Genomic DNA, 26437 nt, shown 5'->3' with positions numbered 1-26437 from the left:
GAACACAGTATGTCTCCCCATTTTTTTAGGTTTTCTCTGATTTCTCTCATTGGCATTTTGTAGTTTGCAGCACACAAACAGATCCTAAACATGTTTTGTTAGTTTATACTTAAGTATTTCAATTTGCTTCATTGTAAATGGTGTATTACGTTTAAAATTTCAGTTTCCAATTGTTCATTGCTAGTATATAGAAATACCAGTGATTTTTTGTTTGTTAACCTTGTATCTGTGGCTTCCCTAGACTCACTGGTTCTGGAAAGGTTTTTGCGTTTAGATTCCTTGCGAGTTTCTACATACACAGTGTCATGTGAATAGGGACAGTTTTATTTTCCCCTTTTAAATCTCTTTTCCAGTGCCTTTTAATTTTCTTTTCTTGCCATATTGCACTGACTAGGAATTCCAGTATTATGCTGAATAGGAGTGGTGAGGCTGGACATCTTTGCTTTGCTCTTAATCTTATGGGGAAAGCATTCAGTCTTTCATCATTAAGTATGATATTGACTACAGGGTTTTTTGTTTTTTATTTTTTCTAGATACTTTTCATTTGGTTCAAGAAGTTTCCTTCTATTCCTAGTTCATTGAGTTTTTATCCTGAATGGGGTTTGAATGTTATGAATGCTTTTCCTGCTTCAATTGATATGACCATGTCGTTTTCCTTCTCTAGACTCTTAATATGGTGGATTGCATTGATTATTGAATATTGACCTAGCTTTTCATCCTTGGATTAACCCCACTTGCTCATGGTGTCTTGTACTCCTTATATATGGCTGGATCCAATTTGCTAATATTTCATTGAGGATTCTTGTCTCTGTGCTCATGAGGGATGTTGGTCTATGGTACTGTGTTTGTATGGTTTTGATATCAGGGTAATGTTGGCTTCATAAAATGAGTTGAGAAGTGTTCCCTCCTCTTATTTCCTGGAAGGGATTGTGCCAGGATTGTTACTTCTTTAAACGTGTAGTAAAATTTACCAGTGAAACCATCTGGCTTTGGTGATTTCCTTTTTGGGGGATGGTTTTAATGATAACTTCAGTGTCTTTGTTAGTTATACAACTACTCAGATTATGTATTATTTCATCTTCAGTGAGTTTTAGTAGTTTGTGGTTTTCAAGGAATTGGTTTATTTCATCTAACTTGTTGGGTTTAAGTGCATAAAGCTGTTCTTAGTGTTCATTTTTGGAATATCTTGAGGGATCTGTATGATGTACCATCTCTCATTCCTAATATTGGTAGTTTGTATCTTCTTTTTCCTTTGATGAACCTCTAGCAAGACTGACACGTTCATTGATTTTTTTCAAAGAACTGGCTTTTTTTTTTTTTTTTAATTTTTTTTTTTTTTTATAGCTACTTTATTCAGTTATTTATTTATTTTTGGCTGTGTTGGGTCTTCGGTTCGTGTGAGGGCTTTCTCCAGTTGCGGCAAGTGGGGGCCACTCTTCATCGCGGCGCGGGGACCGCTCTTCATCGCAGTGCGCGGGCCTTTCACTATCGCGGCCCCTCCCGTTGCGGGGCACAGGCTCCAGATGCGCAGGCTCAGTAGTTGTGGCTCACGGGCCCAGCCGCTCCGCGGCATGCGGGATCCTCCCAGACCAGGGCTCGAACCCGCGTCCCCTGTACCAGCAGGCAGACTCTCAACCACTGCGCCACCAGGGAAGCCCCTGGCTTTTTTTTTCTATTTTTGCCTTTGACTTCATTGTTTTCTTTCTTTTTTTTAATGCATTGTTTACTTTGTTTATTTTTGGCTGTGTTGGGTCTTCGTTTCTGTGTGAGGGCTTTCTCCAGTTGTGGCAAGCGGGGGCCACTCTTCATTGCGGTGCGCGGGCCTCTCACTGTCGCGGCCTCTCCTGTTGCGGAGCACAGGCTCCAGACGCGCAGGCTCAGTAGTTGTGGCTCACGGGCCTAGTTGCTCCGCGGCACGTGGGATCCTCCCAGACCAGGGCTCGAACCCATGTCCCCTGCATTGGCAGGCAGACTCTCAACCACTGCGCCACCAGGGAAGCCCCTTTGCTCTTTCTTTACTGTTTTTTTTTGGTGAACGGCCCCCTGCTGTTGATGGGTGGAGTTCTATAAAAATAAATGGAGCTAAGCTGCTTAACGGTCCTGTTCTATTATATCCTTGATGAGAAGAGGGTCTTCACTTGCATGTAGTCCAATCGATCCAGTATATATAACACTTAGTGGCTAGCTCTTTGTGTCTTATTTGGTAAAAATTTACCTATCCCTATTTTTTCTTCCAAAAGCTTTACTGTTTTACCTTTTACATTTGCAGTTTATCCTGGCTTGTTCTGTATGGTATAAGTAAGGGTTAAGAATACTTTTTTGTTGTTTCTATTGCAAGTATCAATCGACCCCAGTTATTTTTATTATTATTATTTTTTTAATGAGAAACCTATTGCTTGGGCCAGCAATTTGCTGAAGAATCCTGAAAAGGGAGGGAGCAGCAGGGAGTGTCCCTGACTCAGAGAGAAGCCCGGTAGCAGGCTGTGTGTGTGTGATGTGATTTGGCCTTTACATCTAGGCAGTTGCTAAAGGTTGGTAGCTGTGGGCAGGTATCACCCCTGCCCCAAAGGGGTCTTCTCCAGCCAGCCCCCTCCCTCTTGTGGGGATGGCTTATGTGTGTGTCTCCTCATTTAGCTCTGGTGTCACTTGGGGCCAAGGAACCTAGTGAGGCTGTGAATCTTACTTTGGAGGAATGTGGGCTTTGCCTGGGAGCTTCAGGGGTCCACTTTGACCTTCTTCGCCCTGTCTGGCCTGGTATTACCAGCTGGGGCAGCCTGTCTCACAGCTCCTGTGGCTGGGTGTAATGATTCACTTTTGTGTGTCAGTTGGGCTAGGCCATGGTGCCTAGATGTCTCTGGGATTTTTTAGATGTGATTGACATTTAAACTAGTAGACTCTGAATGAAGCAGATGACCATCATGTGGGCGGACCTCATCCAATCAGTTGAAGGCTAGAAGACTGAGGTCCCAGAGAAGAAAGGAACCCAGACCCGAGCCCTGCAGTACCAACTCCTTCCTGAGTCTCCAGCCTGTCAGCCAGCCCTAGAAATGTCGGACTCCCTGGCCCCGACAATCACGTAAGCCAACTCCTTAACACAAACGTCCTTCTCTTTCTCTCCTCTCCATCCTGTTGGTTCGATTTCTCTGGAAAACCCTGCGTCGGGGGGGTTATAGCTGTGGCCTCATTTCTGGAAGATGGAGTTGCATTTCTGGTTCTTCGTGGTTGTTTTTGCCTGGCCACAGACCTCCCTGCTCTGCCATCTTTCAGCTGGAAGGGCGGACACGTGTTAAGAACAGTCTTGGGGCCAGTGGGAAACAAGCCTCAGGCTGGGGGGACATATTCTGGTTCCTGATTCTGGAGGGAAAGGCCACGTCCTGTTCAGCCTCAAAAGCTGAGGCCTTTGTTTAGGCTGTTCAGGATGTGACTGCCTATCGCCACGTACATGGTCATGAACATGAGGTTGTGCGTTTCCCACCTGGCCACGTGTAGGAAAGGGCTGATTAAATCCATCAAAATAATCATCAGGCCCCAGGCACCACACTTAAAAATACCCAAAGCCCCCCTTTTATGGATGAGGAGATGGGGCCTCAGTTGGGCAGTGTGACCAGAAGCCTGGGTCCTGCCCTCTCCGCCATCCCCGCCCCCGTCTTCCCACCCTACCAGGGGCTGCATGGCACCAAGCTATGGCACAAATACGTAGCCAGACGTGGTTAATAAAAATCATTGTGATTTAATAAATAGTGAGGTGTTTCTGTGCAGGTGCTTCACTGTTTGTTTGTCCCAGGGCCTGGCGGGACAGAGTGGTGGATGGATGCAAGGCTGGGCCCAAGCTCCCGGCCGGTTTCCCAGGAATAGCCAGGTGAGTGACCTGACGCCACGGTGTCCTGAAAGCACCTCTCGGAAGAGGCGGGGCAGGGGGAGGGCCACAGTCACATAAAAATATAGATTTAAGGGATTTTACATGGGTCGGGGTCCACTACACATCTTCCTGGTGGATCTGGGCTTTCTTGGCTGTGGAGCAGAATTTTTCACATAGTTTGAAGAGCTCTGACAAAACAAACACGGAGGAGGCCAATCCGGTTAAAAGCAATAGATCTGCCAACAGGGGAAGAGAGAAAAAGGTCAGAGAGCGCAAGCTGGCCCCTCTGGTCCCCAGCCCCGTGCTGCCCAGCACTGGAGCCCAGGGGGCCGCGGAGTGCTGTTGCCCGTGCTTGGCTCGTTCTGAGTTACGGAGGTGAGGGGCCAGGACCCGGGAGCTGAGGACCAGACTTTCCACTCCCCTGATGGGGCAGAGATTTCCCCAGCCCAGCATCCAAAACCCTGCAGCGCCAGCTCCACAAGGACCAGCTGGTCTTTGCAGGCGGCTCAGAGCTGGGGGGCGGGCATGATGCAAGCTTCCGCTGTAAGGAGACCCTTCCTGGGGCAGACGCCCCCGACCACGGTTCGGGCTCCGACTCCAGCTCCGGCTCGTTCTGGAGGGTTGACCCCTGAATTCTCCCCCTGAGCCTTTTCTTGGCTCCCTGCCGTCAACGATTCGTGACAGACATGGTGCCCGGCGCAGGCCCTGCACTTCCTTTAGACTCGGTAAGCTTCCTGAATTCCCGGTGGATGGAAACATCTGTACAAAAACATTTTTAGGTTTTTTTTCTTTTCTCCATACCCACAGGGACCCTGCTCTTTAGATTTTGGGGAAGAAAAAGCTGAGGGTTCCCAGTCTTGCCCAAAGGGTTTCAGTGCCCTTGTCTCCACCACCTCGGATGCTGCTGACCGTTTCATGATCCTGGGATGCGCCCTACCCGGTGCTCTGCCCTGGGGGCCGCCTCACCAGCCCCCTTACCCTCGGCTCCCCGGTGGGGTGTGGGATTGCCGATGGAGAGCTGGGTCGGCGGTCACCCTGGTGCCCTCCCTGCAGCTCTCCAGACCGCCGCCTCCCACTTCGGTCCCTGTCACCACCGTTTCAGGCACAGGAGGCCAAGCCACCCGGCGCAGCTTCCGAAGAGAGACCGTGGATCTGCCAGAAGCCTGCTGAAGACGCAGGGGAGTCCCCGGGGTCCCCCACGTGGCATGTGTGCTTGGGGCCCAGAGAGCTGTGGTCATTGCTTGTGGCCCTTTCAGCAGGAACTGCCAGCTGGCAGGTAAGTGGGGTCCCAGTGACACAGGCCCTGTTAAAACCCCCAACCAGGTAAACTCACTCCTAAGCTGGGGCAGCACATCACAGGCTGAGCCCAGACTGTGGTCGATCCTGGCGCTGCCCCTGGGCCTCACTGTACCTGCTCTGAGCCTCCCGCTCTGGGGCAGGGAGGGGGTGGGCCGGGACGTTGGGACCCCTGTGCCCTCCCCTGACTCCTAGCAGGTACGCCCGTGTTTCCCGCCTTCTCCACTCCCCCCATCACGTCGCCCCCTCCTACCCCGTGCAGATGTCCAGGAACGAGCCCAGTCCTTTGCAGACAGGATGGCCCCACGCGCGGACTTCACGCCCCGGAAAGGTCTGCAGCTGCCCCGCGCGTGCGGCGAGGACGGCTGCGGTCCCGGGTGACCCCTCCCACTCACCGAGCGCCCCCAGGTTCTCCGTCTGGAAGACCTTCTGCAGGGGCGGCAGGTATATCACCGCCAGCTGCCCCAGGACAGACCCGAGCACGGAGTAGAGGAACGTGCGGTTCCTGAGGAAGCCGATCTCGAATATCAGCTTGGTCTGCGGAGAAGGGCACAGTTGGGGCACAGGAGCCGCCCCGAGACTAGAGCCGGGAAAGCATGAGCCAGTGCTGCCGGGGGCAGCGGGGCCTCACCTGGGAGCGGCAGGTCAAGGCGTTGAAGAGGTCGAAGAGCACGAAACAGGTGAAGGTCATGGTCGTGGTGCGCGGGGTGCTTGCCTTGTCTTCGGGCATCTGCAACACGAGTGCACCGGGTGAGAAGGTGCAGGGGGGGGCGGGGACCCCGCCCTCAGGACTCCTGTGTCAGAACAGACAGATCTGTGCCTCTCCCACCTTCCGGGCCGTTGAGGATACAAGAAAGAGCCCAGCTGCTCCGCGGGGGTGGCGTGGGGGACACACCTGAGAAAAACAGACCTGCGGGCACCCCATCCCCCCTCCCGCACATGGGCGAGCTGGGGTTTAAACGCCTGGACGATCACCCGCCTAATTCTCTCTCCAGCTCACTGGCCGTCTCAGCACAGGGGCTCCCTGAACCTGCAGGCCATGGAAAGGTGACCCATAATAAGATCCCCTACAGTGAGAACAGACGGCCTCTTCAATAAGTGGTGCTGGGAAAACTGGACAGCTACATGTAAAAGAACGAAATTAGAACACTCCCTAACACCATCCACAAAAATAAACTCCAGATGGATTAAAGACCTAAATGTAAGGCCAGACACTATCAAACCCCTAGAGGAAAACATAGGCAGAACACTCTGACATAAATCAGAGAAATATCTTCTTTGATCCACCTCCTAGAGTAATGAAAATAAAAACAAAGACAACCCACAGAATGGGAGAAAATATTTGCAAATGAGGCAACTGACAAGGGCTTAATCTCCAAAATATACAAACAGCTCCTGCAGCTCAATATCAGCAAAACAACCCAGTCAGAAAATGGGCAGAAGACCTAAATAGACATTTCTCCAAAGACGACATACAGATGGCCAAAACGCATAAAAAGATGCTCAACGTCACTAATTATCAGACAAATGCAAATCAAAACTACAATGAGGTACCACCTCACACCAGTTAGAATGGGCATCATTAGAAAATCTGCAAACAATAAATGCTGGAGAGGGTGTGGAGAAAAGGGAACCCTCTTGCACTGTTGGTGGGAATGTAAATTGATACAGCCACTATGGAGAACAGTATGGAGGTTCCTTAAAAAACTAAAAATAGGTTTACCCGGACAAAGCTATAATTCTAAAAGAAAGATACCTGCACCCCTATGTTCACAGCAGCACTACTCACAAAAGCCAAGACATGGAAGCAGCCTCAACATCCATCAACAGATGAATGGATAAAGAAGATGTGGTACATATATACAATGGAATATTACTCAGCCATAGAAAAGAATGCTATTTGCAGCAACATGGATGGACCTGGAGATTATCATACTACGTGAAGTAAGCCAGACAAAGACAAATATCATATCACTTATATGTGGAATCTAAAAAAATGATACAAATGAACTTATTTACAAAACAAACAGACTCACAGACTTTGAAAACAAACTTACGATTACTAAATGGGAATCGTTGGCAGGGAAGATAGACTGGGAGTTTGGGATTAATTTATACACACTACTACTACATGTAAATAATCAACAAGGACCTACTGTGTAGCACAGGGAACTCAGTATTCTGTAATAACCTATAAGGAAAAAGATTCTGAAAAAGAATGGATACATGTATATGTATACCTGAATCACTTGGCTGTACACCTGAAACTAAACATTGTAAATCAACTCTACCCCAATATAAAATAAAAATTAAATTAAAAATCTCCCAAATAGTCACCTCCTGGGAATAAGACAGGAGTTTCTTTTAGTAGACGTCACATTGTTTCCTGGGGATAATAGAAAGCAGGAGAGGCACTGTGTCCCATTTAGGAAGGAATCTGCCGCCTTTTCTCTGCCTGTGAGGCCTCACGTCCCCTCCGCCCGGTCCCACCTCTGCAGTCGTCTCCCAATCCCTCCCCGCCCTCCCCTGCACGTGTATGTGTGTCTCCCCCAGCCACGGCGCCTGCGCCCCTGGGGGCCGGGACCACACCCCTGCCCCGCGTCTGCCACCACACAGACCCGCTGGCCAAGCCCGTGAGGACTCCCCCACCTCTTTCCAGAAGATGAAGAGGGTCCCGCTGATGATGGCGGCGGCCGACAGGAGTATCTTCAGGATGAGGGCTCTGCCGAGTATCACGTCCTTGATGTTCCGTGGCGGCTGCCTGAGGGTGTCCCTGTCGACCGGCTCTACCCCCAAGCTGCTCGGAACAAAAAAAACCTGACGCTTTGAAATAAACCACTGAAGAGACGTGCAGTGGTTAAATGTGCGAGGCCACCCGGCGAAGTAACGCACAAAGGTCCACATCGAAGGCCTGGACGGGCGTGGGCAGTGCCTCCAGGTTGTCCCCGGCCCCTCCTGCCTCACGTCCTCTGCTCCTTCCCGGGGGCCCGCCGCCACAGCCTGGACCCCACCGGCAGCCCGGCAGCTCCGCCGCCCTCCCGCATCCCCAGCCATGAGTGCGGTGACAGAAGACCATGCCTGTGGCCGACCACGTGGTCCTGAATGGTGCCCGGTCGTTCCCCATCACCTCGGAGACCCCCGCTCCCAGGTCGGGCCTGGCCTCATCCCAGCTGGCCTGGAGAAACGGGATCCAGGCCCCGCCCACTGAAGAGCCCCCCAGCAACTGAGGGGACCTGCCTTCAGCCAACTCCAAGGCAGCGGGATCGGGGCCAGGCCCGCAGTGGATGGTGTGGGGCACCACGGAGGGAGCAGGCTGGGGAGGCCCACGCTGGGCAGATACGGCTGGGGTCCAGCTTTGCTCGCGGCCCCGTTCTCAGGGAGAGCACGTATAAGAGGTGGCCCTCTCGCTGGGTGTGGCGGGGGGAGCAAAGCCGTCACCGGTGGTGATTAGATTAATAACAATTCAGCTGCACCGAGAGCAACACCCGCTATGTGCTCACACACAGGGAAGTGCCTCGCTTGCGCACACCGGCCCCCCTGCCTCCAGAGCCCGTCCTTCCTCCTGCATCATTCATTCCGTTAGCCTCACGCTCCCTCCTCATTCATCCAGCCAATAACGTCCTGGGCACCTAGTGTGTGCCAGGCACCATTGTAGGAGTCGGGGATCCTGCAGGGAACAAAACAAAAACCTTGCCTCCAGGAAGCTGACATTCTAAAGGGGAGATGGATTCCGATCAGATAAACAAGGAAATATGTTCCCCTCTAGGCAAAAATAAAGCAGGGTAAGGTGACTGGGAGAGAGGAGGCTGCTGCTAGAGAAATCAGGGAGGACTTCTCGGAGGCAGTGACCCGAATGAAGAGAGGGCTCGAGCCATGCAGGTAGCTCAGGGAGAGCATTCCAGGCAGAGGAGCAGAAAGTTCGTTGTCCCCCTGCCCGCCCACCAGACGCCTCCTCCCGCGCCTGGTGCATTCCCCTCGCCGTCTCCCCTGCACGCTCCCGCCAGCCCGCTGCCTTACCTCTGCGCCGGCGGCCCATCCATGATGATGTTGATCCACAGGATCTGCATGGCATTGAGGGGGCTGGGCAGGTTGCACACGGTGGACAGAGTGATGAGGCTCAAGGCCGAGATGCTCCTGCAGGGCACACACGGGGCACTGTCACCAGCTGCTCCCAGACCTGGCACACGGGGGACGCCGGCCTCGACTTACGTGCTCAGCTGAAATCGGACAAAGTTCTTGATGTTATGAAAAATCCCCTTGCCTTCCTCCACCGCATTCCTGCAAGAGAGGAGAAAGCATTTATGCACAAAGAGGGCCGGGCGAGAAGGGTCAGCCAGCTCCGTCACCTGCTAAAGGAAGCGACGGTGTCACCAGAGGTCACGTTTCTCCTTGCTGGCATTCTCGGGGAATCACCAGTAGGGGGTGCTGATGTCCTAGCAGGTGCCATCAGCCGCTGGGGACTGGTCCCCAAGCCACGATCGCCCTTCTGTCCAAAGACTGTGGACCATTCTGTCGTCTGAGCCCTGGGACCCCAGCCCTCACCCAAGGCTCCCTAAGTGCCTCCTGCCCCTCGGTGATCCAGCAAGGAGAAGGGGCCCCCGTGGCCCTGCTTTCCATGAGGGGGGGGTGGGCCTGGGGACACCGTGTATGTCCACCACAGCAGAGCAGGGGGCTGCCACCCCAGGCATTTTTGCCACTAAAAAAACACCTAAAGAGCAGCTTACATGATGGCTGAGAAGTCATCGTCCACCAGGATCATGTTGGCGGCCTCCTTGCTGACGTCCGTCCCTGTCTGCCCCATGGCAATCCCGATGTCCGCTGATTTCAGGGCGACCGCGTCGTTCACCCCGTCCCCCGTCATGGCCACGATCGCCCCCGACTCCTGCAAAGCCTTTGGAAAGAGGAGGCCAGTGGGGGCCTGCAGCCTGAGGACCTTCCTTCCAGATCCTTCCCTCCTCCTGCCCCGCCTCTCACACTGAGTGGTCCACGGCAAAGGCCCCTCTCTAGAGGGCACTGGGGTCAGCTGGCCCAGGTCTGAATCCCAGTTCCCCCCATATGAGCTGTGGGCACTGGGCAAGCCCTGAACCTAACCTCAGCTTCTCTATCTGCAAAGTGGGAGCACGGTCCCTCCTTATCAGGGCTGTTGTGAGCCCTAAACTAAGAACACACAGGGGACAGTGCCTGGCCCAGAGCGAAGGCATGAATGTGTTATCCGTCACCATGCCACCTAAAAACTGTCGCTTGCCATTTGGTTCTACAAGGATGAAGTCATTGGCCACTGCAGCCGCTGACCTTCCACACCCCCTGAAAGGAGTTCAGGGCGGAGATCAGGAATGAAGGAAAAACTGGCAGAACAAGCCTTCAGATAGTTAGCTGTTTTCAGGAGCAGATTTTATGAGCCCAGATTTTTACAACTTTTCATACCTAGAAAAGCACTAAAGTCACTGACGGAGACATCTGCTCCTCGTGGCCGGGGGCAACCTTCTGCCAAAATGTGTGCATGACTGCAGTACCCCCTTCACGGAAGTCACATACACACCCCGCCCCCACCTCTTCGGAGTGGCTCCTCAGAGCTGAGACGCCGTCTCCCCAGCTGTAGTCCTCATTTTGCCCCCAGTAAACCTTAACTCACAACTCTCACGGTGTGCTTTTTTTTTTTTCAGTCAACAACCATTAACAAATAATAATCAACTCGTCCCCTGAATCCATGTGGTACCCAATAAGTATTAATATTTTCTTTGAGGAATGACTGGCACAGAGATTTACTCTGTAGAACTAAAAAACCCCAAAATGACACAAAAGAAAAAACACAAGTGTTAAAGAGCAACCTTTAAAAGCATCCGTGTGCGGGAAAACCACACAGGAGTCTCTCGTTCTAGCACTTTCGTTTTTGATGCACCATCAGAAGGCACCTGCGGTGGGCCAGGCGGTTGCCAAGGGCTTCACAGGCCCAGCTTCGTTTCTTTCTTTTTTTTTTGGCCGTGCCATGCAGCACGTGGGATCTTAGTTCCCTGACCAGGGATTGAACCCGCAACCCGCTGCATTGGAAGCGTGGAGCCTTAACCACTGGACCGCCAGGGAAGTCCCCTGGCTTCGTTTCATCCTCTCCTGCCTTGAGAATTAGCTGGTGTCATTCTGTCATTCACATTATCCCCATTTTACAGATGAGGAAACTAAGGCCTGGAGTTAAATAACAGGAATACGCCAAGGAGCACCCGACTAACGAAGGCTGGCCTCTCTGTTTCTACCTTGGCACCAATTCCCGCTCCCCGCTTTTGGTATATGTGGCAGGGGGCCCCCAGTTCTCTCCTCCAGAGACCAGTGCAGAGGAGGCGGCCAGCGCTGGGCCCTAGACCACCTTGTGAGCAGAGCCGCCACCGCTCTGGGCTGTGCCCTGAGGGACCAGAGAGGCACACAACTGACCTTGATGATTTTGAGTTTGTGCTTTGGGCTGGTCCTGAAGAAGACAGACACCTGGATACGGAGACGGGAGAGGGCCGAGCATCAGTGAATGAGGAGGTGGCACCTTCACCCCACGCCCTCGGCGGCAAGCCTCGGGAGGACCCCACCTTCCCGACGCGCTCGGCCAGCGCGCCCTGCTCGGCGCTTTCCACCTCTTCCCCGGACATGGCGCTCAGCTTCCCGTTGCACAGGCCGATGTTTCTTCCTGCAAGGTGTGGACAGTCCCTTCTGAGGGCCTGAGACTGTGGTCCCTGCACTTGCCCCTCACTCCACCTACCTGACATCAGGCCCCGCCTTGGCCACAGGGAAAAACAAAACCACGGTGGCCCCAATTAGAGAGCACCTGCTATGGTATCTGACCTTAATTCCATCCACAGAATGAACTGGCAACAAAGGCCTCTTATCCCCACTCTAAAGATGAGGAAACTGAGAGAGCGGTGACTTTCCCAAGGCCATAGGGCTAGTAAGTGCTAATACTGGACCTGACATGGTTCTTTCTGTCTGATTCCAGAGTCTGTGATCTTTCCATGGTGCCAGGCTGCCTCAAGACAGAGGGGGGAAAGAAAACCAAGGTGTGGCAACCCTGCTAACAGTAATAAAAAGAGGAGGAGGAGGAAGGTTGCTAGCCCTCTGCTGATGAAAAGCCCGAGGGTCAGAGTGGCTCAATGATTTGCCAAGGGCACACCGCTACTGGCAGAAGCCAGACTGGAAGTGTGCACTGGCAATGACGCTGCCTGTGGAGATGAGGTGAGATCATGGATGGAAGGCCCAGGACAGAGAATGTTCTCGGTGCACGCGAGGTCTCTTCCTCGTTAGGAGAACCTGCCAACATTTTAGAGACAAACACCCACTCGGAAGGTGGGATGCTGGTCCTCGGACCTCAGAATCTCTTCCAAGCACATGGAAGGAAGGTGCGAGCTCTCCTGACCAGGTCCCTTGAGGAGTAAGCACGGGTGGCGACTCTCACCCTCCACCCCACTCCCTGGTTACCTATCGCCAAGGCCGTCTCCAGAGCGTCTCCCGTTATCATTTTCACGGACAAGCCCGAATCAGAGAGAACGTGGACCGCCTCCTCCACGCCGGCCCTCGGAGGGTCAATGATTCCGATGAGACCCAGGAACGTCAGCTTCCCCAGCTCGGGCCCAGAAGCCAGGGCCAGCACTGCGGACAGAGCAAGACCCACAGAAGGTTCAGAAGACTTTCGTCCCCAGTCAGCCCCAGCCCCACCGTGTCCCAGACCCTCTTCTGTCTGCGAGGGGCTTGGGCGCTAAGTCCCTGGACCGCAAAGGGAAGGGACGATCTTCCCGGTGGTCGTCAGGCCCGTGCAGGGCAGCGGCTCTCGACGGCTCACCCACGATGGAGAGCAGGGCAAGCAGCAACAACTTGCCCAGCGGGAGACGGGCCTCCATCCACTGGTGGTGCAGCCCCCAAGGGGAGTGGCCACGAGAACACCTGCGGGCTGGCACATAAGGGCGCATTTCTGACGGCCTATCTCTCATTGCTCTGCCCTCCTCTGTCATTGCCAGCAGACTCGGGGCAACAGCCACCAAGGTCAAGAAAAATGTGCAGGAGGCAGCAGAGGTCAGAGGGCTCTGTGTCAGTGGCACAGAAGCCAGACCCGGCTCTCTGGGACAGGTGCTCTGAGAGGGGGTGGTGTGGGAACTGACCTTACTTTGTCACCTTACTGATACTGGAGGGGAGCTATGGCCAACAAGTTCCAGCTGTGACCCCTCAGTCATGACACTGTACCAGTGACGCAGGGGGGTGTGCCAGCGATGCGGGTACCATTCCCCCCTTTCTCAAAGCGACCCTCCCTGCCCTGCTCAGCTAAGCTCAGCTCTGTCCTGACATGTCCTCCCCTTACAGGCTGGTCAGTTTATAATTACTGTCCCCTGAAGGGGAAAACTAGGGCAATTGAAACCAATACAGCAAGCCAACGCTTCTCACTTTCCCCTGAGGGAATACACGTGTTCCAGAGTGTTTTTAGACATTTTCTCTGAAAAGGGACAGGCTGACATATGACACTACGGGAAACATGAGGTTTAATGTTCAGCCCATCGGGGAAGGCGTTGGCCCTGGTGCAGAAAATTGGAAATGGCCACGGAATGAAAAGTCCGTATTAATTTACAAGAGCTTTGGGTTTTGCTGACAGTGAGCCGTGAGCAAGACGACCAATCGGGAAAATCATCGTTTCAGGGGCGGCCCGTTCACCTGTCTTAGAAAACTCGGAACTTCTTCTTGCACACATGAGCGGCGTCTGGGATAACGGGTGTCATCTGGCAGCTGAGATGGGTGGGGCGCGCCCTATCTTTCATCTGCCCAAGAGAGCACACCCTGGCTTTGCCTGCATTAGCACCCTGCCTGACACCACTCTGACCATCACTGCGTTGACTCGGGACCCTGCGTTAATACACCTGAGAAGTCAGTGTTATGTGCAAACTTAGAGCTTGCGGCTGGGACCACAGGCACTGACCCCGCAGGCCGAGAGACCCCATCCTCTTCTCCTCCTGCTGGCAGAAGGCTCGCTGCTGGGGCGTCAGCGGCAGGGGGATACCCCCGTGGTTGTACATGGTACAGTAACGAATCACTTCCTCGAAGGCCCCCTTCATGAAGTAGATGTCTTCCTGCTCCTTGGAAAAGACAAGAGGGAAAAAATCGGCTGACACTGGCTGCCTCAGCTCTTGGTGACCGTCACCTCATCCACACAGAGATGTTCACGGCGGGGTTTATTTATCCCGGACCGTCATTGTTCACCAATACAGGACAGGTTAGAGAAGTTACAGGAAATCCACGTGATGGAATACCTTGCAGCCCAGAGAGGAGTGAGGCCGATCTCTGACCCAAAGCAGGCCTGCCCTACATCGGGCTCCCTGGTTAATGTCACTCAGAGCGTCTGCACGTTTCACAAACTGGTCATATCCCAGCCAGTGCTGTGCCTTTAAGTGTGTTACTGACCACTAGATGTCTATTTCAGGGAGACTTCCAAGCAAGGTAGGCACCGTGAACTTGGCTCATGAACTCAAATGAGCAGCCGACCCGTTTCCTGTGTATTTGTTAAGCTCCGTCTCCCCTAGACCGTAAGCTCCAGGTGCCTCGTCAGCGTGGGGTCACACTATAATCCCCGGCACGAGCACAGCGCCTTCCTGCTCACGGTGGGCAGTGAATGAACTCGTGCAAACTGACACGGAAAGCTGGCCAAGACATCATTTAAGGGAAAAGAGCAAATTACACACACTGTAAACGGCATGACCTTCTTTTGAAACTACCACCCCACGTGTTGCATTTGCACATGTAGAATCTGGAACACCCTATCTCTGACTGCGAAGGGATGTTAGCGTGGGTGGGGAGTGGGTAGGGAGAAAAGAGGGGCAGAATTGTCGGGAGCTTCCATTTTTGAAGTTACATTTCTATAATTTTTTTCAATGAAAATATATTACCATTGCCTTTGGGGGGAAAATAAGATTTGAAGGTATTAAAACATTAAAAAAAAAAAATCCAAAACCCCTGTTAAGCACCCGGAATTTATATGCCTGTCCACTCATGGCAAAGACCTGGGATAAGCTGGCCGAGCTACCCGCCACTGTGAATGAGATGGGAAATCTCAGCATGGGCAAGACGTGACAGCTTCCAGAAAGAGCAGAGAGTTTGGAGAAAAAGGTAGAAGCCAATAAAAATCTCTTTAAAAAAAAAAAAGAGTTTTTTCATTGTAGAAAATCTGAAAAGCTACAGAAAATTTAAAAAGAAAAAAGTGGGGGGAAAACATGGGCTGAGTCCCCCACCCAGGCACAGCCAGGAAGAACTTGGTACCTATTCCCCTGGTGGCCTAGAACCTGTGTGTGCACACGTGCAAGCTCACTGTCTACACCGTCTACGGTGGATGCTGGGGTGTGTGTCCTGGATCCCCCTTCGGGATGAAGCCTCGTTCCCCCGTGGTGACAGTTACAGGAGCTCTTATGTGTAAAGAACTCAGCACAGGGATGCGAAAAAAGGACCCTAAGTTAGCAACGGGGTCAGTGTCATAGGTAGGAACATGCGGTCCCTCCGGTAGTAATTACTCAGTCATTGTGCTGTAGGCCAGGGAGTCTCGCACGTGAACTTGCATCAGAATCCCCAGCAGACACAGATGACCGGGTCCCAGCCCTGGAATTTCTGATTCAGTGGGTCTGGGGGTGGAGCCTGAGAATCTGCATTTCAAACAAATTCCAAGGTGATGCTCCTGCGGGTTCAGGGACCCCACTTTGAGAACCAGAGGTTCAGATGGCGATCTCAGAAGAGGACCCAAGGTAATCAAAGGTTTAATTGCCATCAGCTGTATTTTCACATATTTGGAAGCTCAGAGAAGTAGCCAGGAACTTTAAACTCTTCTGATGTCTGCACTTCGCTTTGCTGGAAGGGGGCAGAGAGGCACACTCACTTCATTCTTGGGGCTGCACTGGACCGCCATCCACTTCTGCTCCGAACTGAATGGAATCTCTTTTTTTCGCATGTATGAATCCTTAATATCACTTAAGCCCATCTAGGAAAATAAAATGGGACGTTTTCAGTGAGTTATCCTACACCAATCTCTACGCAAAGCTCAGTCCATTTAAATTATTCATTATTCAAACCACCTCAGGCAGATGAGAAATCCAAGCGTTCAGCTCACAGAGAAAAGCCATTTGCTTTCAAATGTCCCACCCGAAAAGAAATCTCTCTTTTCTCTTGTCCCAGGGGCGGAGCCTGATGGCCTCTGCCACAGCTTCTAGCTGGAACCTGTGGGGTTTCTGCCGGGACGAATGTTTCAGACTTGAAGAGGCGGCAAAAGGAGCCCTGGGAAGTGGGGTGCCTGCGGTCACCACCTGGGGTCCCTGCCAGGCCTCACATTCACTCATTCTTTGATGGCTTTCAGGCCAGTTCCTTGACAGCTCTGAGCCTTGGTTTCCCCAGTTGTAAACCAATCCTAACCCGTGCAACCCATCGCCCCGCAAGGGGTGAAAATGGGTTCTTAGGGGGTGAAAAAAAATCTACTCCTTTTATGTATAAAGCACAGACACCCATACAGTACAGGAACAGATGCATACTATTGGGCTGACAAAAAAGTTCGTTTGGGTCTTTCCGTAATATCTGCGGTATTAAAATCTCATGGGGGGAGTGATTAGGGAAAAAAACATCTAAAAAGTCTCCTTAGGGGAGTGTCATCGGTTGCACTGTGTCCCTCAAAGACATATGGAAGGGGCTTCCCTGGTGGCGCAGTGGTTGAGGATCTGCCTGCCAATGCAGGGGACACGGGTTTGAGCCCTGGTCTGGGAGGATCCCACATGCCGCGGAGCGGCCTGGCCCGTGAGCCACAACTGCTGAGCCTGAGCGTCTGGAGCCTCTGCTCCGCAACAAGAGAGGCCGCGATGGTGACAGGCCCGCGCACCGCGGTGAAGAGTGGCCCCCGCTCACCGCAGCTGGAGAGGGCCCTCACACGGAAACGGAGACCCAACACAGCCAAAAATAAACATAATAAATAAATAATAAAAATTAAAAAAAAAAAAAAAAAAGACATATGGAAGGTGTAATTCCCCAGTGCCTGCGAACAGGATCTGATTTGGAAATAGGGTCTTTGGAGGTGTAACGAAGTTCAGATGAGGTGGTGAGGGGGAGCCCACGCCGGTATGACCGGTGTCCTTCTAGGAAGAGGACAAGGCCACGTGAGGACCTCCCTCACGCAGACAGGACCTCGAATTCTGCTGCCAGTGTAGCTCCGAGTGGAAGAATTCCCCACGCAGACATCACAGACCTCCTACCTTCATGGCCAGGGCGATCAAGGCGCCCTCCGTGGGCTGCCCCATCAAGGCGCCCTCCGTGGGCTGCCCCATCACGGCGTTTTTTCTGATGATGGCGTTGTTGGCGACACAGCCTGCCTGGAAGGAGAGGTTTCAGAAGGTCGTTTGTTAGTATTTGGAGCTGCACCCGCCGGGGTCCCGGGCTTACTCAGGCACGTGAAAAGGTGCAGCCCTGAACGCTGGACCCATTTTCTGAGCTGGGGCTGGCGTCAGGGCCAAGGACAAGTTTACTCTTCAAAATACATCAGTCCCCGATCTTCAAAATCCACACGATTAATATTTACTGATTCTGCTGAATGTTGGTTGTCACAAAGCTGTCATGAGGAACTACAGTGGGAAGGCAGGTAGACTGGGGGGGGTCACGCCTGTGGGGTGATGGCCAGTGCCCGCTAGTGGGGATGCGGTTTCTGATTGGGGCGACGGAGCGTCCTGGAATTAGATAGCGGTGATGGCTGCACAACCTTGTGAGTATACTAAAACCCACTGAACTGTACACTTTAAAAGGGTGAATTCTGTGGTGTGCGAGCTACATCTCAATTTAAAATAATAACTGAAAAAAGAGAAGTAGAAACAAATGGACAAAAAGAGCACGGGGGTGAATCCCGGCTCCCTCCCACTCACTGGGGGACCTTGGGCACTCATGCTACCTCTCTGAGCCCCCGTTCCTTTTTTTTCTTTGGCCAGCGCTGTGCGTGCCGGCATGCTGTATCTTAGTTCTCCAACCAGGGACCAAACCTGTGCCCCCTGCATTGGGAGCGCGGCGTCTTAACCACTGGACTGCCAGGGAAGTCCCGAGCTCCCGTTTCTTAATCTGCACAACTGAGATAATGGGACGGCCCTCTCAGGGCTGTGTTAATTGTCACCGTGGAGGTGGGACCTGCGCGGAGGGGATGATGGTCAAACTTCCCGTGGGGAGGGGACGTGAGCTCCTGCGAGGATGGGTATGGCTCACATTACAAGTACTGATGGTCACAATAGGCAGCGTTCATCCTGTGCTTGTTTCCCAACATTCACGGAGCCCCTTCCCTGTCCAGCAAGCAAGGGGGGAGGAAGGGGCTCCCAGCTCTTCCCTTACGTCCCATATTTCCATCTGTATCTGGGCCGCCGTGACAACCTGACCCCTGGGGCGTGGCCCGGTCATCACTGAGAACCAGCTGGTCCAACTGCTGTCTCTCTTTCCGGAGAGAGTCCCCATTAGCTCTGTTTTAAATGCATGTTTACTTCCACAGTGGTGCTTTTGACACTTACCTCCACTAATTTCCCCACTGAGACGTTGGAAAACTGCTTAATGACTTCCTTTGACGGTAAAAGACAGACAGTCCCTTGGCCGTTGTAGCCAACTCCGCTGACCTACAGGGCAAAGGCAAAAAACGGGGTGTCACTAGGAGGCAAAAAGACGCTTCCCCGGTTGACCCATATCCCTTTCTGGGGATCCATCCCCAAGGTCACGGTCCCACCACGAACACGTCTTCAAGCATGAAATGCCCCCTGCAGGATTACGTATTAATCAGATACCTCACCAAGTGCCGTGCTTCAGTAAATTGCAACAGGGCATTCTTCAGCCAGTAAAAATTACGGTTATGAAAACCAAGTATTAGCATACAAGGGTGCTTATGTTCTAGAACCGGGGCGGGCAAGCTCTTTCTTGTAGAGCCGATGGCAAATAGCGTAGCCTTTGCAGTAATCTCTGCTGCGATTACTCTGTGGCTGTGACGTGACAGGAAACACGGACAACGTGAAAACACAAGGGTGTAGCATCGTGCCAACCCGAGGGTGGTGCCTTCCATCCGTCACGTTACTCGCTGCTATTTGTAGCAAGGAGACTGTCCAATAACCCATATTTGTTTCTTCCTTACTGTTCTCTGGAAGACTCCGTGTGCTTTCCCTGGGAAGGAAGGGGTCTGGCAGGGCACAACCTGGACCTGAACCTTATAAATTCACACGGGCTCACCTCAGCGTGGAGCCCGTCAGACGTCACAAGTTGGGTGACAGTCATTTCATTGGCAGTCAGAGTTCCCGTCTTATCGGAACAGATGACGTTGCAGCAACCTGGCACAAGAAGACACCAGAGTTTATAGGAACAAGAAGTCGTCACCACCAACTCTCAGGCTTAGGAAACACCCAGGTTGAATTATCACGGCACTAAAATGCCCATGCAGTCCAATTTGTAAGAATCCAACCAGCTGGATTTCCTCACCTAAAGTCTCCACGATCGGCAGCTTCTTCACAATGACCCGCTTCCTGGCCATCCGCAGCACTCCCAGGACCAGCGTAACTGTGACGACGATGGGCAGACCCTCGGGAATGGCGGCCACAGCCAGGCTGGATCGAAAAGGCCAGGCGGATCACCTCTAGCACGCACTTAACGATGACGTGAATCCCAACTGGCGTTGGCAACGTGTTTACCCGGTGAAGCTTGTCCGTGGTTTCCCCACCTTCTCTGTTCTATTCTGTGCTCCCAGTCCCATGACACACCTGCCTCCTTCTTCAGCATCCACTGCTCTGAGCTTTCCCCCTGCAAAACCCTGCTTTCCTACCAGACATCCACACTTTAGTGTGAATTAGTCTCTCCATTGTTTTGCCTATTTAAGTGCTTTTGCATTTAAATTGTTGTCAGCTATTAGAGACAAAAGTGTTGGGCCCTATGAAAGCAATTTCCGGAATCAGGCACTAAGTGGGAAGTGGAATTACTAGGTTCAGAGGGTCCTCCCTGGGTCTCCTGAATTTTCCTTTAAATTGGTCTAATGGTTTAGACACTTCCTGTGAGAAAACCAGACAAGGAAATGAAAGTTGGGGGAGGTGAAGTGGCACGGCGACGCCTTTCCCTAAGCAGGTTGCTGTGCTGTCTGCTCATCTGCTTAGGAACCCCCCCACCCCCCCCCCCCCCGGCCCCAACTCTTTCTGTACCACGTGGCCCCGCCCCCCCACAGCCAAGGTTGATTGGGTTAGAGGAGAACATGTGACTCGAGCTGAACCAATGAGCTTCTCCCTTGGGAATCTGCATTGGGACTGAGCACAGGATCCCCTTCCCGTGGGCAGGGTCTGTGTCTTGCCAGTGACCTCAGGCCGCTGGGGGAGGCTGGAGAGTGGGGGGCAGACTGTGCAGAGCTGTGGGGTGAGCATTACCACGCCACGCCACGCCCCACCGTGGTTCACCCTTTGCACAGCATGGTCCCGCAGGTAGTCAGTAAATATTTGCTGAGTGAACACACAGCAATGAGTGAATACATGGCAAGTGCAAGAGCCCGGACCCACCCTGGCCTAGCACATAGTGAGCGCTCTACATAGGTTGGTTAATAATCAGAAAGCCCCGCCACCGAGGATGACCATTCAACCGAAGCCACGCGTGGCTACCGTATTTCATCAGATCTAAGGCGCTGCTAATTGGGAAGGGCACCATTATCCTGTGCACCTCTCAGAAAGGAAAAACATGCTGCCCATTAATGGTGCCGGGATGCTTTCTTATCACCTCACTTGTGAGAAGCAGTCTGACTTCAGAGAAGGTAGAAGGTGAAAAAGAATGTGTCTCAGAGTCAAAGAAATACGGTATATGAATGGCGGCCTTTCACCTGGAGACAATGGAGCATTCAGGGGTAAGTTATATAAACCAAGGTGACGGAATTTGGTCAAGGGACTGTGCCTGGTTTCTACGGTGACAGCAAGAAGGCTTCCTTGGTTTTATGGCACAGGCTGACAAGGCCAGCTAAGCAAACATTTGCAAAGGGTTCTCACGGGCACTTTCCTCCTACATGGCATGAGAAGGGCATTGTGTGTGCCTGGAGGTTTTCATAATAATAAAAAATTAATTGGCAAACTAATAAAGATTACAATAGACCAGGAAAAGCAAGTAGACCTTGGGTCAACTTGAATGTCGCTCAAGGCAGAGGGAAGTAGGATCAAGTTTTTAAAAGAATAATTCTCATGCTATTTATTTTGGAGAATCTCTTCCTCACCAGCTTTCCTGCCATTTCTACCTTATGACTGAGAGGTTTTGAGTGATTTTCTTCTGCTAAAAACTGAAGAACCCCATCCTTTCAAAGTCACAAGTGAAATGACCAGAGTCAGTTTTCTTTCCATTGCAAATTTCCCATGGACCGAGTGGGATGAGAGAGATGAAAGGGGCTGTTAGACAAGAAATCAGAAATGACCTTGGGGAAGTAGGGATGCGGTGGACACAGGAGCCTTTTCTCTTACTGACCTGGAAATATTTCACCGTCTTTTTGCCTCATGGAACTTCCTGTGGTTTACAAGATGGGATGGAACGCATCCTTGTTTGGGGGAGGTTCTCATGCATCACGGCCTCTGAGAGCTCTGCTTTTTCGGGGAGCGCCTCGTGGCTGAGGCTCCACCCTCAGCCACCACCCCTACCTCTGAAGACCTAGTCACCTGAGCCTTCTTTTCGGGGCTCCACCTTCTTCCCTAGCCCCGCCTCTTGCTGGAGCCCCGACTAGGGTAATTGTAGCCATGGCCTCACCGCTCAGAGTGATGCTTCCTGAAGCGGCATCAGCAGCGTCCCTGGGGAGCATGTTAGGAATGCAGAATCTCGGGCCCCCCCACCCCAGACCCACTGAGTCAGAGCCCCGGCAATCTGCGTGGGACAAGCTCTCCCAGGGACCCTTGTATGGTGAGGTTAGTTACAGTCAAGTCCAAGACCCCCTACTCTACGGCGTCCTCCTCTTGCAGGAGGCCCCGCCTTCACCTCAAACTCCACCGCCCACAGCGCAGCCAGCTGCCCACCCCCCTGCTCCCTCTTCCCACTCCTCAGAACAAGCCAGGGTTCACACCTCCCATCACCATCCCAAGAATGGCCAACACTTTTCATCTCTCTGCTCCAGAAGAATAGTAGGGATGGCCTGGAATGGTGTGTTGAGAAGGGTTCTGAGGATGTGATTAGAATTCAGAGAAAAAGGGGCCCGTGAGTTTCCGCGTGATCAGCCCCCTAATCTACCCCACCGTCTGGTCTTATCACCCAGCCCGACCACAGCCTTCCCCCCCCCCCCCCACCCCGGCTTCCGCAGATGCGCTGGGCTCGCTCCGCCTCCACGCCTTTGCCCCCGCCACTCCCCTGCCTGAACGCCCTGCCCCCCCTTAGCAGCATCTCTCCAGCTTCAACTCCTCAGAGAAACCTTCCCCGGCCACCTTTTCCGGCCACATCCCTTCCCGCCTCCCTTTTAATCTGTCTCTCAACCATCGTTTCCTTTGTAGCGTTGATCGTAAGTTGTGATTATTTTGCTAACATTCACTTAAATTGTTCACGTTTACTTTCCCCACCAGCCTGCAGACTCCGTGGTCCAGCTCCATCAGCACTGGACGATGCAAGTACATAGTAAACAGCTGCTCAAGAAACATGTGTGGGGCAAATAAGCAAACCAAGTGCCATGGCCGGGGAGGGGAGGGAAAGGGAGGAGAGTCCCTGCCCTGCCCGGGAGGTGGCCAGGGGCACTGAGCCGGACCCTGGCTTTGGATCAGAATGCATGGGGTTTGCAGTCTGTCTCCTCCACTCCCTGATCCTGTAACTACAGGCAAACGTGTCGGCCTAACCCTCAGCTTCTCCATCTGTGAAATGGAGACCAGCCTGCCTCACGGAGCTGTGCCTCGATGAATGAACGAGGTCACGGAGCTGTGCCTCGATGAATGAACGAGGTCACATGCTCCTCCCGAGCCCTTCCCCCTCCTCCACACGGCAGCAACAGACCCTGGCTACGCCCCCTTCACTTTCTCGAAGATCCTAGAACCGCCTCACCTAGCTGGTCAACACTCCGACACTGACACGGAGGGATAAACGGCCATCGAAAGCTCCGGGTTCTATTTTCTTTTATGCCATTCACGGCACGTAGCTCAGGATATAAAGTCAGGAAACCCCACTCGACTTGAGATCATGATCTCGTCCACTCAAAAGAACACCTTGGGCTCTGCATCTAGAGCTCTGCAAGCCGTCTGCTGTGGCCACCACCCAAATGTGACGATGATGATCCAGGTGTGTTTCAGGGAAAATGCCTGAAATCCAGCAGGAACATCTGTACAGCACAATGGCCTGATTTTCATGGTTCCAAAGAGTTCGGGGGGAAAACCCAAGCCCTGGTATCAATCCATTTATTTATAGCTTATTTAAGGTGAAAACCTAAAGACAATTGCTGTTAGGGTATCTTTTCTTTTTATACTCAGAATGAGTCTGAGATGGCGTTTTCCAAATGTTTGCCATTTGTATTTTGCTTTTATGGTTTTTGTCACGTAATATTCTAACTGCATAATATTCTTTAAACCAACTTTTCCTTTTTCTTTTTCATGTCCCCAGGATTTGGCATTAATGAGATTTTGTTTGTTAAGGAATGGCAAAGCTTCTAAAACCAGACACAGACTTTTCCAGCTTCCATTCATTCACAAAATAGTCACTGAATACTATTATAATAGGATACACACCTGCCCACAGGTGGATTTTGCTGGCCTGCCTCTCAATGCACACAGGGCAGTGTGATTAAAAAATGAGGCATTTGAAAGAATGTATATATATATATATATATATATATATATATATATATATATATATAATGTATAACTGAATCACTTTGCTGTACAGCAGAAATTAACACAACATTGTAAATCAACTATACTTCAATTTAAAAAAGTGAGGCATTTGGAATTTTAAAAGACCTGCATTTGAATTTCTTCTGTTGCTAATTGTTAGGTAATGGTGTCCACTCAGTTTTACACAGACAGACTTGACTCTGTACCAGAGACGTGTACACTCAACCCCCTAAAGCAAGGTTCTCTTGCCCACACTGGCCGGCGCTGGGGGAAGCAGCACCCCACAGCCTCCGTCCCGCACTGGGATCCACTGTGAGGTGCGTCACTGTAATTTACTGTAATGACAGTTACAACGTGGCTGTTTGCAAACAGTTTACTTTTTATATATAAATTAGAAAGGTTCCAAGGATCCTTGTAATAACAGCTTTCCTAATTACCTGCTTTATGTTTTCTTTATTGAGATGTTATTCACGTACCATAAAATTCACCCTTTTAAAGTATATAATTCAGTGGTTTTATATTCAGAGTTGTATAACTATCACTACAATCACTTTTAGAGCCTTTTCATCACCCCCAGAAGAAACCCCATAACTGTTGGGGTCCCTCCTCGTTCCCCGACCCCAGCGCCTGGCAGCCACTAATCTACGTTCTGTCTGTATGGATTTGCCTATTTGGGGCATTTCATAGAAACAAAGTCATATGGTATGTGGCCATTTGTGTCTGGTTTCCTTCTCTTAGCCTCATGTTTCTACGGCATCCACACTGTAGCATGGTCAGTGCTTCATTCTTTTTTTTTAGTATCTTTATTGGAGTATAATTTCTTTACAATGTTGTGTTAGTTTCTGCTGTACAACAAAGTGAGTCAGCTGTACATATACATACATCCCCATATCCCCTCCCTCTTGCGCCTCCCTCCCACCCTCCCTATCCCACCCCTCTAGGTGGTCACAAAGCACCGAGCTGATCTCCCTGTGCTATGCGGCTGCTTCCCACTAGCTATCCATTTTCCATTTGGTAGCGTATATATGTCCATGCCACTCTCTCCCTTCGTCACATCTTACCCTTCCCCCACTGGCTTCACTCCTTCTTGTGGCTGAATAATACTCCACTGTATGCTGTTTATCTGTTCACTACATTGACGGGCATCTAAGTTTGTTTACATTGTGGGTTTGATGTACTAAGTATATATTTTTGCTCACCGACGTTACAGTAATCTTCCACGTAACACCTGAACCATCTTACAGACAACAACACAAGGGGGGGGGGGGTCACGCTGAGGAAACCGTGAGGGGCCTGACGTGGCTCCTCCACGTCCCCGATTACCAGCTGCCCTTCCGCTGGGACGTGCCCCATTAGGGACAATCCCCAGCACCCTGTGTCCCCGAGCAGCCGCGGAAAAGCTGTGGCAACTTCACGCCCCTGCACAGAGCCGGCCTTCTCCTGCCTGCCTCTGCCGCTCCCCTGGGACCCAGGGTGGGGCGGTCGCTTATGGGCATCACCAGGTGGGGGAAGGGCAGGTTCCCTGGGCTTAAAGTCAAGGCCCCGGTCCCCAGCCCTGCAGTCAGCCGTGTGGCCTTGGCTCCAAGTTCTCCGTCCTCTCCTGCAGCCGCCTCCGTAAATCAAGGGCCGCGTTCCCAATGTGTAACGAGAACACGCACCCACCGCGCGCTCCGCGTGGCTGCAGGCGCCTGCATGGGGCACCCAGGGCATCCTCACCGCACCCCTCGGAGGGCTGACATCACACCCGTTTACAGAGGAGGAAAAGGAGGACCAGTAAATGAAGACGCTGGGCCGGGGTCGCATGGCTGGCGAGTGGCAAAGGCAGAATCTAAACCCGGGTGGGCTGGCCCTGGAGTCCGCGCTCAGCCGGGAAGACCCAGACCCACGGGCCAGAGGGGCAGGGACTCCGAACCGTCAGCTTTCATCCCTTTTGCGGACATTCGCTGGGCACCCACCTGCCAGACAACGTGCTACGGGGCGACTGTGGCTTAGGGGCAAGGGCTGCATCTGCCCCACGCCACTCCTGCCCCCCAACCTCCCCACCTTCTCTTGTGCACAGACGAGGGGGGATGGCCCAGCGCCCTTACCTGACCCCGATGGTGAACATGCTGAGGAGGCGTTTCCCTTGCAGCCAGCCCGTGAACATGATCAGGCCTGGGAGGAGACAGAAACATACATGTATGTATGTATGTACACACACACACGCGCGCACGCACACACACGCACGAGTATGTCCTCCAAAGGACGCAGGCATTCCAACACACACACACGCACTCACAGACGCACGAGTATGTCCTCCAAAGGACGAAGGCATTCCAACACACACACGCGCACACACACACACGCACGAGTATGTCCTCCAAAGGACGAAGGCATTCCAACACACACACACACGCACGAGTATGTCCTCCAAAAGACGAAGGCATTCCAAACTCATTTCCTTAAAGAGTTTCCAGGAATATAGACACAGGACGATTATGAATAA

General features: G+C 52.2%; 2 protein-coding genes across 11 annotated transcripts in view; one reads left to right on the top strand and one right to left on the bottom strand.

Moving 5' to 3' along the window:
* MEAK7 (MTOR associated protein, eak-7 homolog) overlaps positions 1-7479 on the top strand; it is a 52441-nt gene extending 44962 nt beyond the window's left edge. Inside the window, exons 9-13 of one of the 9 annotated variants that reach the window (XR_009499108.1) lie at positions 2894-3076; positions 3785-3859; positions 4427-4584; positions 4962-5135; positions 5418-7479. The gene's annotated coding sequence lies outside the window, so the exon portion shown is untranslated. The other 8 variants (XR_009499110.1, XR_009499105.1, XR_009499109.1 and 5 more) reach the window with 8 other exon arrangements.
* The window catches only part of ATP2C2 (ATPase secretory pathway Ca2+ transporting 2), an 81228-nt gene continuing 58501 nt past the window's right edge, over positions 3711-26437 (bottom strand). The window contains exons 11-27 of one of the 2 annotated variants that reach the window (XM_059905268.1): positions 26040-26106; positions 19625-19749; positions 19379-19476; positions 18676-18777; positions 17389-17505; positions 16032-16133; positions 14091-14247; positions 12608-12778; positions 11725-11822; positions 11579-11629; positions 9880-10046; positions 9365-9433; positions 9173-9289; positions 7805-7952; positions 5787-5885; positions 5551-5692; positions 3711-4095 (exon numbers count right to left, since the gene is read on the bottom strand). In XM_059905268.1, the coding sequence (XP_059761251.1) occupies positions 3977-4095; positions 5551-5692; positions 5787-5885; positions 7805-7952; positions 9173-9289; positions 9365-9433; positions 9880-10046; positions 11579-11629; positions 11725-11822; positions 12608-12778; positions 14091-14247; positions 16032-16133; positions 17389-17505; positions 18676-18777; positions 19379-19476; positions 19625-19749; positions 26040-26106 (1949 nt within the window). In that variant the 3' untranslated portion in view covers positions 3711-3976. Of the gene's footprint in view, positions 4096-5398; positions 5693-5786; positions 5886-7804; positions 7953-9172; positions 9290-9364; positions 9434-9879; positions 10047-11578; positions 11630-11724; positions 11823-12607; positions 12779-14090; positions 14248-16031; positions 16134-17388; positions 17506-18675; positions 18778-19378; positions 19477-19624; positions 19750-26039; positions 26107-26437 lie in introns of those variants that run through there. The other variant, XM_059905267.1, reaches the window with a different exon arrangement.

The sequence above is a fragment of the Balaenoptera ricei genome, chromosome 19, assembly GCF_028023285.1.
Source record: "Balaenoptera ricei isolate mBalRic1 chromosome 19, mBalRic1.hap2, whole genome shotgun sequence".
Taxonomy (NCBI): domain Eukaryota; kingdom Metazoa; phylum Chordata; class Mammalia; order Artiodactyla; family Balaenopteridae; genus Balaenoptera; species Balaenoptera ricei.
The sequence above is the reverse complement of the archived record's forward strand: the minus strand, read 5'-3'. Positions and strand labels throughout refer to the sequence as shown.